The 14,755-nt window shown below is 55.3% G+C and overlaps 4 protein-coding genes across 4 annotated transcripts; 2 read left to right on the top strand and 2 right to left on the bottom strand.

Moving 5' to 3' along the window:
* Positions 1-3,677: 3,677 nt before the first annotated feature.
* On the top strand, positions 3,678-4,049 carry N7482_004266 (uncharacterized protein; the record flags this gene model as incomplete). Its single annotated transcript, XM_056686391.1, has 1 exon — positions 3,678-4,049. One exon carries the CDS (start codon positions 3,678-3,680, stop codon positions 4,047-4,049), a length of 372 nt encoding a protein of 123 aa, XP_056545133.1.
* Positions 4,050-7,617: 3,568 nt separating this feature from the next.
* On the top strand, positions 7,618-9,464 carry N7482_004265 (uncharacterized protein; the record flags this gene model as incomplete). Its single annotated transcript, XM_056686390.1, has 3 exons — positions 7,618-7,711; positions 7,787-8,184; positions 8,298-9,464. The coding sequence occupies 3 exons, from the start codon at positions 7,618-7,620 to the stop codon at positions 9,462-9,464; spliced, it is 1,659 nt and encodes a 552-aa protein (XP_056545132.1).
* Positions 9,465-11,574: 2,110 nt separating this feature from the next.
* On the bottom strand, positions 11,575-11,917 carry N7482_004264 (uncharacterized protein; the record flags this gene model as incomplete). Its single annotated transcript, XM_056686389.1, has 2 exons — positions 11,575-11,761; positions 11,844-11,917. The coding sequence occupies 2 exons, from the start codon at positions 11,915-11,917 to the stop codon at positions 11,575-11,577; spliced, it is 261 nt and encodes an 86-aa protein (XP_056545131.1).
* Positions 11,918-13,908: 1,991 nt separating this feature from the next.
* On the bottom strand, positions 13,909-14,391 carry N7482_004263 (uncharacterized protein; the record flags this gene model as incomplete). Its single annotated transcript, XM_056686388.1, has 2 exons — positions 13,909-14,256; positions 14,380-14,391. 2 exons carry the CDS (start codon positions 14,389-14,391, stop codon positions 13,909-13,911), a joined length of 360 nt encoding a protein of 119 aa, XP_056545130.1.
* Positions 14,392-14,755: the final 364 nt, after the last annotated feature.

The raw sequence follows: 14,755 nt of genomic DNA, 5'->3' as shown, positions 1-14,755 counted from the left end.
GTGATTGCTCGATATTCAGATCGCTATCACGACCTGTTAGAGGTCTCTTGCTGCAGTCTCACCGGTAGATACCCGGTCGCCTTAGCTATAACTTTTACGGTAGCCTAGACGACCGGGTAGGGATGTAATCGTAGTTTCTAACTGTACTCCTTCCATTTGGAACAGAAGGCTGAATTTTGCGTTGTGATTACTCTTTGTGTCAAACGGATATGACAGAATCCTGCCTGTGGACTGACAGGCTATGTGGGAGAATCCGCTAGTCGGACGTGGCCTGGAGTCGCGGTTCTTCGAGGGCTATGCTTTCCCCCCCGCATCGTTGGCCCCGCTACTGGCAAGATTCAGATTGAACATCTGCTCCAATTAAGCAAAATATCCAGCCATAGACTTTTAGTACTCATGGTTTGATGGTAAGGATATTCCACGTATCAACTGAAACGCCAGAGAGTCATTTTTGCTAATCTCTTACCCTCTGGTACCTACGGCAGGATTGCCGAGTATTCCAGTAGCCCCATAGAAATATAGAACTAATATATCGAGGCAGCAAGCCATCAGCCGTTCACAGCGTAGGATGGCCCCCTGACCCGCCTCTCGCCCGGTGGTTGGCGGGAAATTGACACAGAATGTTCAAACCATTATTCCTCTAATCCTTCCAATCCTTCCCGTCCAGATACTTTAGCCGCCTCCTCAAAGAAACTCCCAGGCAACCATTGATCCTGGGGCGTCCACGCGCTCCGGCTGTATCCAACACCCACAAGCCAAAGGGGCAGGGCAATCAACGCCATTGTGGCGCCCACCTTCGCTCTATCACCGTCTTCCCGTCCCGAAATTGGGGCTACACGGGGCCCCAGGGGTGACTGGTCTAGATCGATCCACCCTGGGAAGCCTCATGACCCGGACCGGCCATGTCGCGATCAGCCAACAGTGACGCCCCATCACACAGTAAGCGCAAGCCCGATCAGCCACGAGCACACCGCAAGAGGGCGAATCGCGTAGGTTTCGCAATGTCTTTGATCGCCAGCCGCTGCAGCCGTCCAATGCGAGGGAAAAAAAGCAACGCGACCTGTCAGAAGATAGCCGCCCCCGCCGACCGCTGCACATGGCCCAACACAGGCCATGCTCTGTTGTCTCGCGGCGTTAATGGCGAGCCTGGCTTTGATGCATCAGTCTACGCGGCTTGGGCTCGAACCGGACCTTCAGAAAGCGCAAAGGCCGATCTTCAGTCCCGGATCTTCTAAGTCAGACTCTTAATTCATAGGCTCCGAGTTGGGGCCTTGGTTTCGGTGTTTGTCATGTCGGAATCAGAATCACCCCAAGCTGCCCCGGGGGCAATTGGCCCGTTTCTCCATTCCGGTGGCTGGACTTTGGTAAATTGATCCGATTGTGAGTCAACACAAAGAGTCCAAAGTCCCGGAGTAGATCAGTAACTTGGGAAGATATGACTACGATACTCCATAGGGTAGAATCACCGAGGCAACCAAAATCTACTTTTTCTTCTTCTTTGTTCTGCTCGAACATACCAGAGTGTAAAGTAATTCCAAAATTGTATTCAATATCCTACCACCAACGCCATTAGGTTGATGCGCTCGCATCAAACACAAATAATCGACACTGACGCGGGGGAGAAGTCATATAAAAGCGCAGCAAACAGACCCCGAACAAAGTAGCGAGAGGAGGACGTTTGTCTAACGTGCATTCTACTGTAGACCTACAGCATCGGAGCAGGACAAGAGAGGCATGCTAGGGCTCCCAGATACCCGAAGACTTGATCTGCAGCAGGAAAGGGGACGGAAGATTAGCGCCCGCATCCGAAACAAGGGAGGGGATAAAAGATCCAGTCTCCGCGTACGATCAGACTTCCTACAGGTATGCCCCGGATTGACTGGTTCTGAATTGCTTGGACTGAAGGATCGAGGTTGTGAAGCCGTCACCAGCTCCAACGTCGAGTCCTGCATGTGTCTACACAGCTGGGCTCGAAGCGCAAGGGATGTCGGCCATACTGACGTGCAGGGCTGATCATGGCTATAATGCTAATAACACAGGAATATCGCAGTTGAGCGTGATGGATGTCAGGTTACCTCTCGTCAATTGGGCATGCCAACTGCATCTCATCCCTGGCCACGCACATAACTAGATCGGGATATAAGTAAAAGCCTTCTGCAAGCCTGGGAACATCAACTGCTCCCCATCTTCGTTTCAGCGAGTCCCCGCTTCACGAGATACACTGCAATCACCCAGTGTCGACGTAGCAGAGGCCCCTCGACGTCTAGCCCTTTGGCAAAACAAAGCAGAAAATCGATATCACATGGACCTTGGTCGCCGACAGATCGATTCCGTCTGTCCGAATGGATGTAGTAGACCATAGACCCAGCCGATGCAGAGTCGGTCAAGGGCGACAGTGGCCCGATCGGATTTCCCAAGGAGCTGGCATGAAGGCCCAGATCGGCTCCCCAGATCGGCTCACCTGACCGTCTAGAAACTATGTCCGGATTCTCGTCCCGCCCTCCCCGCATCCCTTGAGTAAACAAATCAGCGAGCCCCACGATACTGGGAGTGCTGCACAGTTATGCAAAAATACCCCTCTGCTCGTCCTTTGTTTGTTTGTTTGCCTGCACATGGTCCAAGTCCGGGGGAGACGGGCCGAAAATAGGGCGGCTACGTGGAATGTGATTTGCCATCTCTTCTCGAGCTGATACCCAAGCGATTATCCCAGGGCGCGTCGTTCCTCGCTGAGAACTGTATACATCGAGGACTCGTTTCTCTGTCCATCCAATCTATCTACTGGACAAAACAAAAACACGAGACAACAACCGTGCGACCAGTTTCATCTTTGCTTTTTTTTTTTTTTTTTCCTTTCGTGCCTTCCTTTACATCACATCAACACCTGAACCAACTCCTGTTTGGTCGGAGATGCAGGTATTGACTTTTATCAGCGGCTCGCCGGTCACTTTGGACGGATGTCAGTTCGCGGAGTTGGGGTGTGGAAGGGAAGCGCCCGCTGGCTCCGACATGATGTCTCGCGGAGTGATATCCCCGGACCTTTTGAAAGGGCTCCCAGCGCCCTATCAAAGTGGAGACCACGCTGGAAGGTATTCAGTTGACGCCAGCCACATACTTCAAGGATAATAAACAGCAGGGTTTGGTGATCGGCGACTCTCCAGCGTCGCGAAGAGGGCGTCCCATCCAGTCACTGCACATGGCTCAAACTGGAGGTTCTCCGGCATCCCAACGGATAGGAGGATCTCACCCGACCCTGTATCACAATCGGAATGGCCTAATGCTGCACAGCCGGCCCCTGAGCCCCGAATTCTGGGGAATATCAAATTGGCCGGGCCAGCTGACAGGATGGCCCACTGCGTCCACATTATTGGAGCCGACAGGTAACTGCCATCACAGCCGCTCCGCCCATAACGTCCAAACGTACATACTATATACCGTACGGTGTCCTCCGTACACGATATGCAGTACCGCTGGGAGGCGCGTCCGTTCACTCATAGGCCCCAATAGCTCGGATTCCAAAACTGGAGCCCGTGAGAAACACGAGACGATCCCTGCCGAGTGCCTGCTCCATATGTCATGTGATGAGTGCTTGTGACCTCGCCACAGTTCACTCGTCGGACTCTCGACTCCACTCCGCCCCTCTCCCCGGTGGATCGCCGTGACTTGCCGGGAATACACCGATGGCCGCGTTCTTGACTGGGACTGGCTTAAGACACGGGGACCTTCCGCTGCAGTACTCCGTACTCCGTCCCGTCCAAGCTGGCGTGATCGCCCGAAGCGCGCTCCTCGGCGATTTCCTGGAGGCGCAGTCAGCTGTCCCTCTGCCCCATCTCCTGATCCACGCCTCGGTTCTGCGCATGGCTGCCCCGGCAGTGGTGGCGGCTCTTGTCTACCTTTCATCTGCTACGTCCCATGGTTGGTACTGGATGCCGTACGCGTCCAACCTCGCCTCGGCAAGCATTCTCCCGTTCCTAGTCGAACCTCGGCATCGATATCTTCCGCCGGGGGAGCGAGCCATGGATGTCGATTTTAGCGGGACGGGAGACGGTTGACGTCTTCCCCCGTAAATTGAACCCCAAACGAAGTAACCAGTCAGAAAGGAAATGCCAGAATAGTGTCGCGGAGATGACCTCACGACGCTGGGAGAGCATTATTGGCAGCCTCTTGGAATCTGGGTGGATTCTCCCCATGTACCGGCCTCTCCCACCGCTTCAGATTGCCAGATTGCCATCATCTGGTACCCCCCGAACTGTAGGCACGGTGAGACTAAGACATCAAAGTTCATGCTGAACTCGGTCGAGCAGCTCTCGCAGCCTGTTCTGAGGTCATCAAGATGGGGGGGGGGGGTTGCAAAGGGGGAGGTGCCGAAAAGATGACCGTCAACAGTGGTCAGCAGCTTGACAGCCCTGCAGCCCGGATGAACTGCTTTGCATCCCTGTAGGTGATATCAAGACTCGTGTCATACCACGTCTACGCAGGGAAGAGTGGATTCCCCGCGAATTGGGTCGGGGAGATGGCAGACGAAATGATACCTCACGACATATTGGCACCGGCGGTTCGCCAGCCTTTGCTCCGTTTCGCCGGCCACGTTAAATGACCTCAAACGGGCCAGCAGCCCAGTGTGCCGGGACCAGGTGGAGCCGGGGCCATTTCCTGGACAGACTGTGAGGAGGTTTTTCACGTCCCCCGCACAAGCTTGCCTGACGCCCCACCGGAAATCCCCAGATGATCAACTTAAGTGGCGTCAAGCAAAACACAGATGATCCTCCACATGTTCGAGGCCGCTCATTTCTAGGGATATCACATGATGTTTGAAACGTGCCTCTTGTGCGACTCCGTCCGGCCGAGTGCCCTGTAGGCCCCAGTCCGCGGGTTTAGACGCTGAGAGGGAAAGGGGTTTTCCCTTCGAGGGTCCGACACGTCCCCTGATGCCTTCCGCCAGTCCGGAGTAAGCCAGGGCAATGGAAGGTTTGACGCGACGACGATGCTCGCACATCCTCAACTACTGGACTACTGGGTTGGCCCCGTGAAGGGGCTGGCAAGGACTCCGTCTCCAAGGCCCTTCTGCCGTGGCCTTGGTGATCTTGCCCGCGTGCTGATCCTCCAAGCAAATGAGAAAAAGGAAATTGTGTAACAAATTAACCCTCGCCAGTTGGCAGGCTCGTGACCGGCTGTGACACTTGGACTGTCGTGTTCCTGTTGGAGGCCAACGAGTCGGCCAGGATGTGGCCCCTCGGACGATAAGGACTGTGAAGGCGAAGGGGCGGTAAAGGATTGCCTGCGGAGTCGAGCCCGCCCTGGGGTGATGCTAGCGTGGCGGGCTCTTCCTCTCTCCATTCTCCCATCCCACCTGATGCCTGTTCGAGGAAGCATCGGGTCATATTCCACGATTCGCACATTACTTTGCATTAGGGATGACCATCATTCATACTGACGTGGTAGGCTGAAGATACCCTCCCCCAAAGGAGAGGTGAGGGCGATCGACGGAAGTAGCGTATAGGTTCCCCGGTATGCAGCCGGGTTAGGAATCAAATCGATCGACCGCCCCCTTCCTGCCGGATAATCGCTGGGTGCGGGCGAGATGGGGGTCGCATTTCAGCCGGCATTCTCTCCCCCCCCCGGGGCCAAAACACCCCTAACAAAAACCCTATTTGGCAAAATTTAGCATCCGCCTAGTTCGTGCCAATTAGCAGATAACAATTATGATCATTCATCGCCACGTCTTCCAAGTCAGTCGTCAGTATAAGTTGGCTACTCCGTATACTGCGTAACTATAGCCAGACGAAAACTTGGGGCTGAACGTTTCGCCCTCTCCCCTCCTCCAGCTGAGAACTATCGGCTGTTCACCTGGAAGCAGCCAAGTCCAGAGGACGGCCGGGGGCCGTCGGGGAATCTGTGACCAAACGTGGCTTGGAGAGATCTTGGGGAACGGCCAAGGCGATCTCTGCTTGGGGGGTCCCTCCCACATACTCGCCACCCCCAGAAACAGCCCCCCGGCCGTGACGGAAATAGTTTAACCGCGACGGGGGATATCTTACGGACTGACCCTATTCTGAGAGAGGTATGGAGTAGTTAGTTACCCTACCTCCCACGATGAGGCGAGTCAGCCGGACTGGGAGGGTTACTTGGGCGACCAATGATCGGTGGTGCGACAGTTCATCAGTCAGTAGGCCAGGCTGTGGCTAGGATCAGGAGCAAGGGCAGGATCAGGATCATAATCATCAGCGTAGTCATAGTGATGGTTATGGTCATAGTCACCCCCCTGTAAATGGCTAGAGTGGCGAGAGTAATGTGCAAACGACAAGCCGGTGGCGTGTGAGGGTTTGGGCGAGGAGTCCAGAACGCCAGTCACCTTCTGGTTGTTTTCGACCAGTACATTGCATGCTAGACAAAGCAGAACAATCCTATCTAGGAGTACTAATCTCGGAATATCCTAGGCAATTTGATTTCATTTATTTTTTCCATCGCTGATGTATTTTGCCCGGACCGGTCACCGGTTCCCATGGACTTTTCTTTTCCCAGGCCCTTTGAACGCCCCCTTCATGGTTACTACAGTACAGGCCTGGTACATAATATGTTGACTGTACTGTAGGGTTGCCCATCTTCGGGTAGTGTAGAGCACCGAGCAGACCCGGAAACAGCGTGGTTACCGTACTTTCCGGGCCCAAAGCCCACCATTTCACTCATTTCGTACTGCTGGTGGGGGGGCGGACGTCAGGAGAGGAAAGTGGGAGAGGGGAGATACCGGGGGACGACCGATGACGGTGTACCGTATTGCGTAAAGAATAAGGCCCCGTGATGCGACTGAGTTTTCTTCACCGGCATCGGCCTTTTGCGGTCTTGGGCCCTGCTGGGCCACTGGAATTTTTGGGATTATTTTTATTCTGGTGGTTTTGGGTGGTTTCTCCTCCCCTTGTATTGATGTATTGTCACCTCCATACCAATTTAATTCATTTTTCAGCCTTTAATTCCCTTTTTTCGATTTTCTGATTTTTCTTTTTTTTTTTTTTTTTAATAATACCATGTCCCCCTCTCCGTGCTTTTCATACCCACTCCACTCACTGCCGCCCCCGTCATCCTTATTATCGTTCCGACTGCCTCTTCCCATCTCCTCCTCTCTCTTTCCCTCCACCCCATCCTTCCGTCCTTGGACCTCACTCCTCACCCCCGTCGCCATCTTTTCAACGCTGGGAAACGCGTCAATCCCTCTTACAACGCGTTCCGCACCCCCGATCTTCTCTCGCCGCACCCTCCAGCTCTAGATCTCGGCTTCTTGATTCGGTGGCGCCCTGACGGAATTTTGACGAATCCACGGCCGGCGAAAAACTTCGATTTCTCTCGCTCATCCTTCACTCGCTTCACTCGCGACCCGCTGTATCCAGTGTTTTAGCATTCGATTGCTGCTGCGGTGCTAGAGTCCCGATTGATCGACTCTGTACATCACTCTGCAGGGCCTGGACTCGAATATTCAAGGCTTTCTTCCTGACCGCAGATTCTCGAGAACCCTCGCCTACGATTCCACACGCCGTACGACCACTCTCGGGGAAGACGGCGACCCCGGAAACACCATCTTGACGTCGCTCGATCGCTCTCCCAATCTGTAATTGTGGCGCCGTTACCATGCCGTTGACAACACCGGTTTTGACGGTGGACGCGGACAATATCCACAAGGTGGATACCGCAAATGCACAGTCTCTTCATGGAATGTGGATGGGTAAGTCATGCTGTCCGGGATGTGCATGCATTGGTGGTGATTCGAGACTAGAGGCTGACTGAACCGATTGGGCAGTATTCTCCAAATGTGCCGACTACATGGACCAAGGCCGACGACTGGAGAACCTGAGTTGGCGTCTTTGGACTCGCGAAACCTTCTGTGTCGAGCCCGAAAGCTCAAATGACACCTCCGTCCTGCCGAAGCTCCGATCGGAGGCGGCTGATCTTCCGGAGCTCTCCGGCAGTGTTGAGTCGGCCGCGTCCGACCAGGCCGAGCGCATCGAAGCACACATCAAGCGACCTCAATTATCAGATTACCGACCTGCTGTGGTCCGTGAGGACTCTCTGGCCAGCCTGGGCCGTGGCAAGGAGAGGCACATCACCTCGCTAGACCTGGAGCGCATGGTCCTGAACATCAGAGAGAGGAAGCAGTTGGCGCCTTTGACCTCCATGGTTGAGCCTGCTGCTCCTGTCGTTGATATCACCCCCCGGCCCTCGACCCCGACTCCCACTCCCCCTCCGTCTCTACTGCTCGCCGGGTTCCTACCTTCCCTCGACCCACACCCGAACCCCATGAATCGACCGAGTCTTGCTCGACTACGGCGCCTGAAGGCAACGAGAGCGACTCGGCCAACGTCACCGCATCGGATACTAGCGTCTCTTCCTCGGGAGTTCTCTCCACTCGATCTGACCCAATCAATTCGCCCAGCATCGTTCGCGGATTCTCACCATCGCTCATTTCATCTTCCTTCCGGTCGCACACCAAATTGGCGGCCGACCCAAGCCCCTCTGGTGCCACCCTCCAACAGCTTAAGCCATCGCCTCTTAAGAAGAAGGGTGGCATGTTCACCTTGGGCGGATCTTCTGGTGATGACGATGAAAGCTCTTTCGAAGATCGCATGGGCCCCAAGGCTCCCCCGGCCAATACAAGTGCTGGCGGGTTGAAGCCGGCCGGCAGCAATCCAAGCCCATCCAAGAAGGTGGCCTCCTTCAGCGACCACGTAGCTACGATCCGACCGTCGAAAAGCCCACTCCGCTCTGACGAGGACGCCATCGAAACGGACGATGAGGTCTCCGAGAGCGCCATTGAAGACGATGAGGATTCCGACTGGGAGGACTCGGTGACTGAGAGCGGCAAATCCAGCGTGGACGAGCGACCGGAGCTCTTCCAGCGCGTTGATTCGCGACCCAACTTGGTGTCACGGCGATCGCTTCTGACCATGATGATGCACCAGCCGGGTCGGATGCAAGGAAACGCATTCCGGTCCAGTCCTGCGCTCCAACGGTCCCGTTTGACATCACCCAATGGCCCCTCCATCCCCGCCTCGCCTCCCGAGAACGACGAAGAGAGTCTGACTATGCGCGGTCCGGATGTGCCTCGATCGAAGCCCATCGTTATGAAGCCGCCGCCGCCACAATCCGTTGCTCATTCGCCGCGCACCACCCGCCGCAACATGCTTGCGACCGAGTTGACCGAGTCCCTCCGCCGACACCTGCTCTGGGAGCGTCAACAGAAAAGCGCGACGGCCAATGCTTTCCTCAAGCGTCGCCACACCGCACACGACGTGAAGAACCTACAGGAGTACCCGGGACCGAAGGGACCACATCGGACTCCGGGCGCCGCGGGCCCTTCCACCGCCGGTGACAACCAGGCCGGTAACCCAGCGCGGGACAAGGACTTTGCGAAGAACGGCTCTTGGACTAACTACGCCACGGACTACGGACCATGGGAGTACCACGTCAAGGGATGGTGATCGCACCATGAACCCAATCCGCTCTCTTCGGACTTGTCCGCCACCTCTCACCACTTGATGATTTGTCTCGCGACAGAGCCAGTCATTCCTCTTCTACGATTATGATCATGCATTGCATCCAGGCGCATTCTATGGATTTGGTTTTTTTGTTTCTCTCAACTGTCGTGGGTGGGGGAGGTCTCATCGGTTCTAGGGTTTCGGGGTGTTCTCTCGCAACCACATCCCCACTGGGCGTTGTCCCGACCTGGATTCTTTTTCTGGACCATCCTACCCAGCCGGAGGTCTCTCGTGTCCCTTACGATCATAATATTCATGTACAGCTCGATATCCCATATCCCAGTTTTACCAGTTCTTCCTTCCTCCTTTCGGGCGCTCGAAACGGTTGATGAAACACGGACTCTTAATCCTATTCTCTCCCAAAGACGGTTCCGTCTCTTGCATCCAAAAATTTCTCCAAAAAATGGGTTCTCTCCATCAGCGCTGTCTCACCCTGCAGCCTCTCGCCACCGACAATAGATGGCTTGCAGATAATGTGCATCTCACTCATGGCTACCTCCCTGGGAACAGGAACGGGGGTTTTGTTTCGTTTCCTTTCTTTTCTCTGCGATACCAGATACCACATGCTGTGCTGTTTGTTCTGGCTCCCTGGTGGTGCGCTGCTGGAAACTTGCACTTCTCCTGCCCACTTGCAACCCCCGGGGAACCACCCAACCCCCTGTTCCATGTACGCTATGCAACTCATGAATTTTCCCCGAGCGCATCTTAAAAAAAAAAAAAGCACTGGCAATGAAAGAAGAAAAAAAAGCCAATTATCACTTAATCTGGTTTTCTCGTGCATTCACCTCTCGTATCTGCCCCCTTCATCCCTTGCCCCCTCTTTCCAGAGTAGTCGAGTACAGTGTAAGTCGACCAGAGCCCGAGTCGAGCTGAAAAGTGCGCACTGAAGCGCACACATGTAGAAACCCAGATGATGGCTGGCGCCACGCATCGGTGAATTAGCGGTCTGGACTCTGGACTCCGCCGGAAGGAAGTTCGGTGCAGCAGAGCCGGGGCCCCGGGGGTCCCAGAGGTCCGTAGAAGGTTTCCCAGGGCTGGCATCCCTGCCCCTGCCGACGCTGTATAACTATCATGTGGAAAGGGTTTCCAGGTCTGCGGCGGATTTGGTGGCGCTGACACGTAAGAGATGTGGAAGGGGGGATGGGGGGGGGGGGGGGGGTGATTACCTGTTTGACGGATAGATAGATACAGTAGATAGATGGATCAGCCTGTGGCTCGAGAGTCATCATTTCCTGACTATGTGACTATGTGACTATGTTGTGACTATGTTGTGACTATGTTGGGAAACCGTTCTGAGCAGGAGGTTGGGGAATGGTTCATGGTGAGTGGGAATTAGGGGGAGTCAAGAGTCGAGGGGTAGACCGTTATTGGTAGTTAGCGGCACCAGATACGGCGATAGCTGGGTATGATTGTGCTCGATCGGGGCCGCCCGAGTTATACTACCTGCCTAGGTGGGTAGCGACTTGCGTTTCATGGTGGGACTTGAGGAGCTCAGATCTCCGATCTGCTAATAGTGTGAGTGTGTACTCTGTACTCCGTACTCTGCACGTCCTCCGTGCGGCACACCTCCGTGCTCAAGCTAGGGCTAAAAATCAGGGCCGGCGCCTGAAAGGGGGGCGGGCGGGTGTCAGGTGGTAAAGATGAAATAAAAGGAAAAAGGAACACAGAGAGAGGCCGAATAAGCCCATCGAGGACTAGGCCCCGATCGCTTTGTTCTGGGATGAGCCACTGGGCTGGACGAAAGTACGTGGGCCGGGGCAGCATGCGCGGATATTCCGGTCGAGTTGTTTTAGCCTACGGGAGAGATTCGATTTAATCGAACGACTGTGAGATTACTATTTGGGCATATGCAAGAGCTGCAAGAGCAACTCATCCCAGTCAAGCCAGGAAAGCCCAGGGTCTCGAGTCGAGAGTCTAGAGTCCAGAGTTCAGAGTCTAGAGTCCAGTTCCAGAGTCTAGAGTCTCGAGTCTCGAGTCCAGAAGCCAGGATCCCTGCCCATGCCCACCGTTGGTGAGCACTGGTCGCTTCACATGCGAAGTCATGACATCTGCTCTACATTAGCTCCTGCGCCAGAGCAGGCCCGGGATCGAGATGGTGGTGGTGGCTCCAGTGCGACTCGACGAGATAAGCGCTCAGTCCTGTCTGGGTGCTTGCGACGACCTTGGAAATGGTAGCTCTGCAGCGGTGTCGCTGCTGCTCTGGCCGGGCCTGCCAGACTCGGTGCATATGAGCGCGTTGGCTACTTTGGTTAGGGGGGGGGGGATCAAAGAGCACTGCATAACCTGGGAAGGAGGTAGGGAGTGAGCTTAGTGGCTATGTACCGTACCAGGGCTGAGGGAACCATATTAGGGAACAGGAGGTGCATTCCCGGTGTAGCCTCATCATGACAAGTCATGATGCACGGCTTTCATCATATCGCGAGCCACGGGGACATCTTTGCCGGGTTCTTCTAGAACACGGCCCGTCAGGTACGTCGTATGTAAGTACCAGCTGTCGGATTAACGGAGGGAGGACTCGACTCGTGGTACGAAGTACGGGGTACCATAACGAGAACTGCATCTTTGATGTCATGCTTTCCGGCCTCGGTCAGGTGGTCGAGTGGATCACGGGGTGCACATGACTCCGGGGAACAGGGAAGAGATTCCTCTTTCGCATGCCCTTCAATCCGCACCAACTATGCTGTCGCCCCCTCGACGGTTTCAGTTCACCCAAGGAAACGCCTCGTTGATGATACTTTACTTCCATTCTCCGTCCCTCCGCCAAAACGGCCCCCCATGACGTAGCACTCGCGCGGGAGCTTTGTCCTAATGTTGCATCCCATCCTGAACCGGACTAGCCCCTTCACTTGGTACCTCAGCATGGGAAGCAATGGACCGGTCCAAACAAAGTGGACCCCAAAGCTCCAGAGCGTACGAAAAGTCAAGAGTTCCCCACACTTAGGCTCCTAAAACGCCCGACGCTGGCTTTCCCCGAGCCTCCTCTTCTCCAGTCCGAGCTGACTGGACTGCTGCCTCCGACCACCCCCGACTTTCGTGGGGCGTCACCCGGAAAAAGCCCTTCATGGGCTCACAGCTGGAGACGGGGAGCCAGGGCTCTGGGTGCCGCGAACACGGTTGGCACCCAGACTACCATAATGTGTGTCAGTAGTCCACTATTTGGGCGCAGGGTGTTAATAGAAGTGAATCGAACTGAACATGGAGACTCTTGCCGCAGCGGTGCTGACCCGCTGGCGACTATCATTGATGTCCTTGAAATGGCCCTTTCCAGCCACCTCCAGACTAAGCTAAGCCTCCTATAGCAGGTAGTGATCTTAAAAATGATCCCCGACACGGAAACCCACAGCACGGCTGTGACAAGCCGCGATCTCAGCTCTCCTGGTCTGCCATGTGGAGGCGTGTGGGTCCATCACACCGAAGCGGTGATTCGGCGAGCCTCCCTCGCGCGTTTCACCGGTATGGAACGGTCACTGACATGTTTTGGTACTCCGTAGTTTCTCCTTCGGGGCGGGTATTGGAGTCAGGAGCGCACAGTGGTTCCGACGCCCACCGTGTTGGGTGCTAGATCCCCACGGGAGACGGCGAAAGGCCATGACAGCGCGGAAAGTGGGCTTGCAAAGTTGCTCCGGAGGCTAGCCTCCTGTTCGCTGTGGGCGGGATGAGATAATTTGTGCATTGCAGGGCTCGGCAAGCCGATGCATTTCCGGGCAGCTGCAGGGCTGGCTTTGATATTGAACTGGCGGTAACGTTCGGGAAAGCTCGGGAGTGGTTGGTCCGGGGGTGTCACGCAAGTGTGCTGGACATGCACTCTCCCTGGACCGAGCCCTGAAGCCTTTCAGGAACTGTGCATTTGTGTCGTGGATGTCTTGCATCCTAGAATCCGCGGTGCGTGGCTTGCCAGACAAGCTCCGCGTACTGGGTCCTCCTCCACCAGCGGAGCGATCAACCGAGTAGCGATTGGTGTGGCTTCCCTTTCGGTCAATTAGGCTCGAGAACTACTCAGAGATTAAAATCAGTTGACCCTGGTCTATGGTACAGCTGGAAATCCCTCAAGGCTCTCGACGTCTACCTCCGTACTCACTCCCGGGCGTATCCGCCTGATATTTTCTCTTTGAATCCGCTTTTGGGGTCGTTCGCCATCATCCACGATATTCCCGTCGCCTACCGGGGAGAGTTGCGGCGGCGACTAATGAATCTAGACAAATCACCCATTTTTTTCATGCGATATATCAACCTCTCTCCCAACCCCGACTCTGCCGACGCTGTGGTATGCCGAGAATTTGGGCACCGGGATTGGCAGCCTAAGCCGGATTCCACTTACTCCAAAAGTCGTTGGGGGGCGGGGGCGGTGGACAGAGGTGGACAGAGCGCCGCGGCGCAACGCCTTCCACTATTTCCTCCCACCAATTCGGTCGATGGCCGCGACATGAATTGCGTGGGCCGGGATTGGCTCAGTCAATTCTCCTCGTGGGCCCTCACGTGCATCGCCATCGGGGAGCGCTGTCCTCCGACGAATCGCCGCGTCCGAGATTGCCCACTCCACTGCCGCTGTGCGTGCGGGGGACATGTACATGGTCATGAAATCTCCAGATCTAGGAGATTCAAGCAAGTTCTGTTCGCACCGGCGATATGCCTGAAAACGACCATCTGCAATGCTTGAGTTTGTGTCTGCTTCAGCATTCCCCATGGTCGGCCGGCAAAACCATCCCATGGTCTTTGCATGCGGCCCAAGGGTGTTCTGGAAGGGTTCTGGAAGGGCGATCCGGTTGGGTGGTTTCGACGGTATATATGCGCTAGTCCTATCTGGGATTAGTTCCAACCGCATATAACCTGATCTTCCTAATTTGGACGTGTAACATACCGCTAACGGCATTCTGGTATTACACGGTGGAGCCATCGATACCCGGTCACCTCCACAACGCCCATTGTTCAAGCCTGCCCGGGGACACCTGACGCGATGGAAAAAGAAGCAACGAGCTTTGCGCGACACCATGGTCCATTTTGACGCTGGATCCGCCCGGAAAATAGATGGAGAGAGCATAGCTGTACGGGGGACACGGAAAGTATCACCCTCTCCAACCGTTAGAAACGGCGCTGGGGGCAAGGACTACTAGCCTCCCCCGGGACTGGGATCCCGACCGCTGCAACTAGCAGAGTCTATCAAAGCCACCGACAGGGGATCGACTGGGATCAAGAGGCAGCGTGGCCGACACGATTTGCTCTGATCAATGGCGCAA

Source organism: Penicillium canariense (assembly GCF_028826845.1).
Source record: "Penicillium canariense strain IBT 26290 chromosome Unknown utg000002l_segment0_segment0, whole genome shotgun sequence".
Classification (NCBI taxonomy): Eukaryota; Fungi; Ascomycota; class Eurotiomycetes; order Eurotiales; family Aspergillaceae; genus Penicillium; species Penicillium canariense.
Note: the sequence above shows the minus strand (reverse complement) of the source record. Positions and strands in the feature narration are given on the sequence as shown.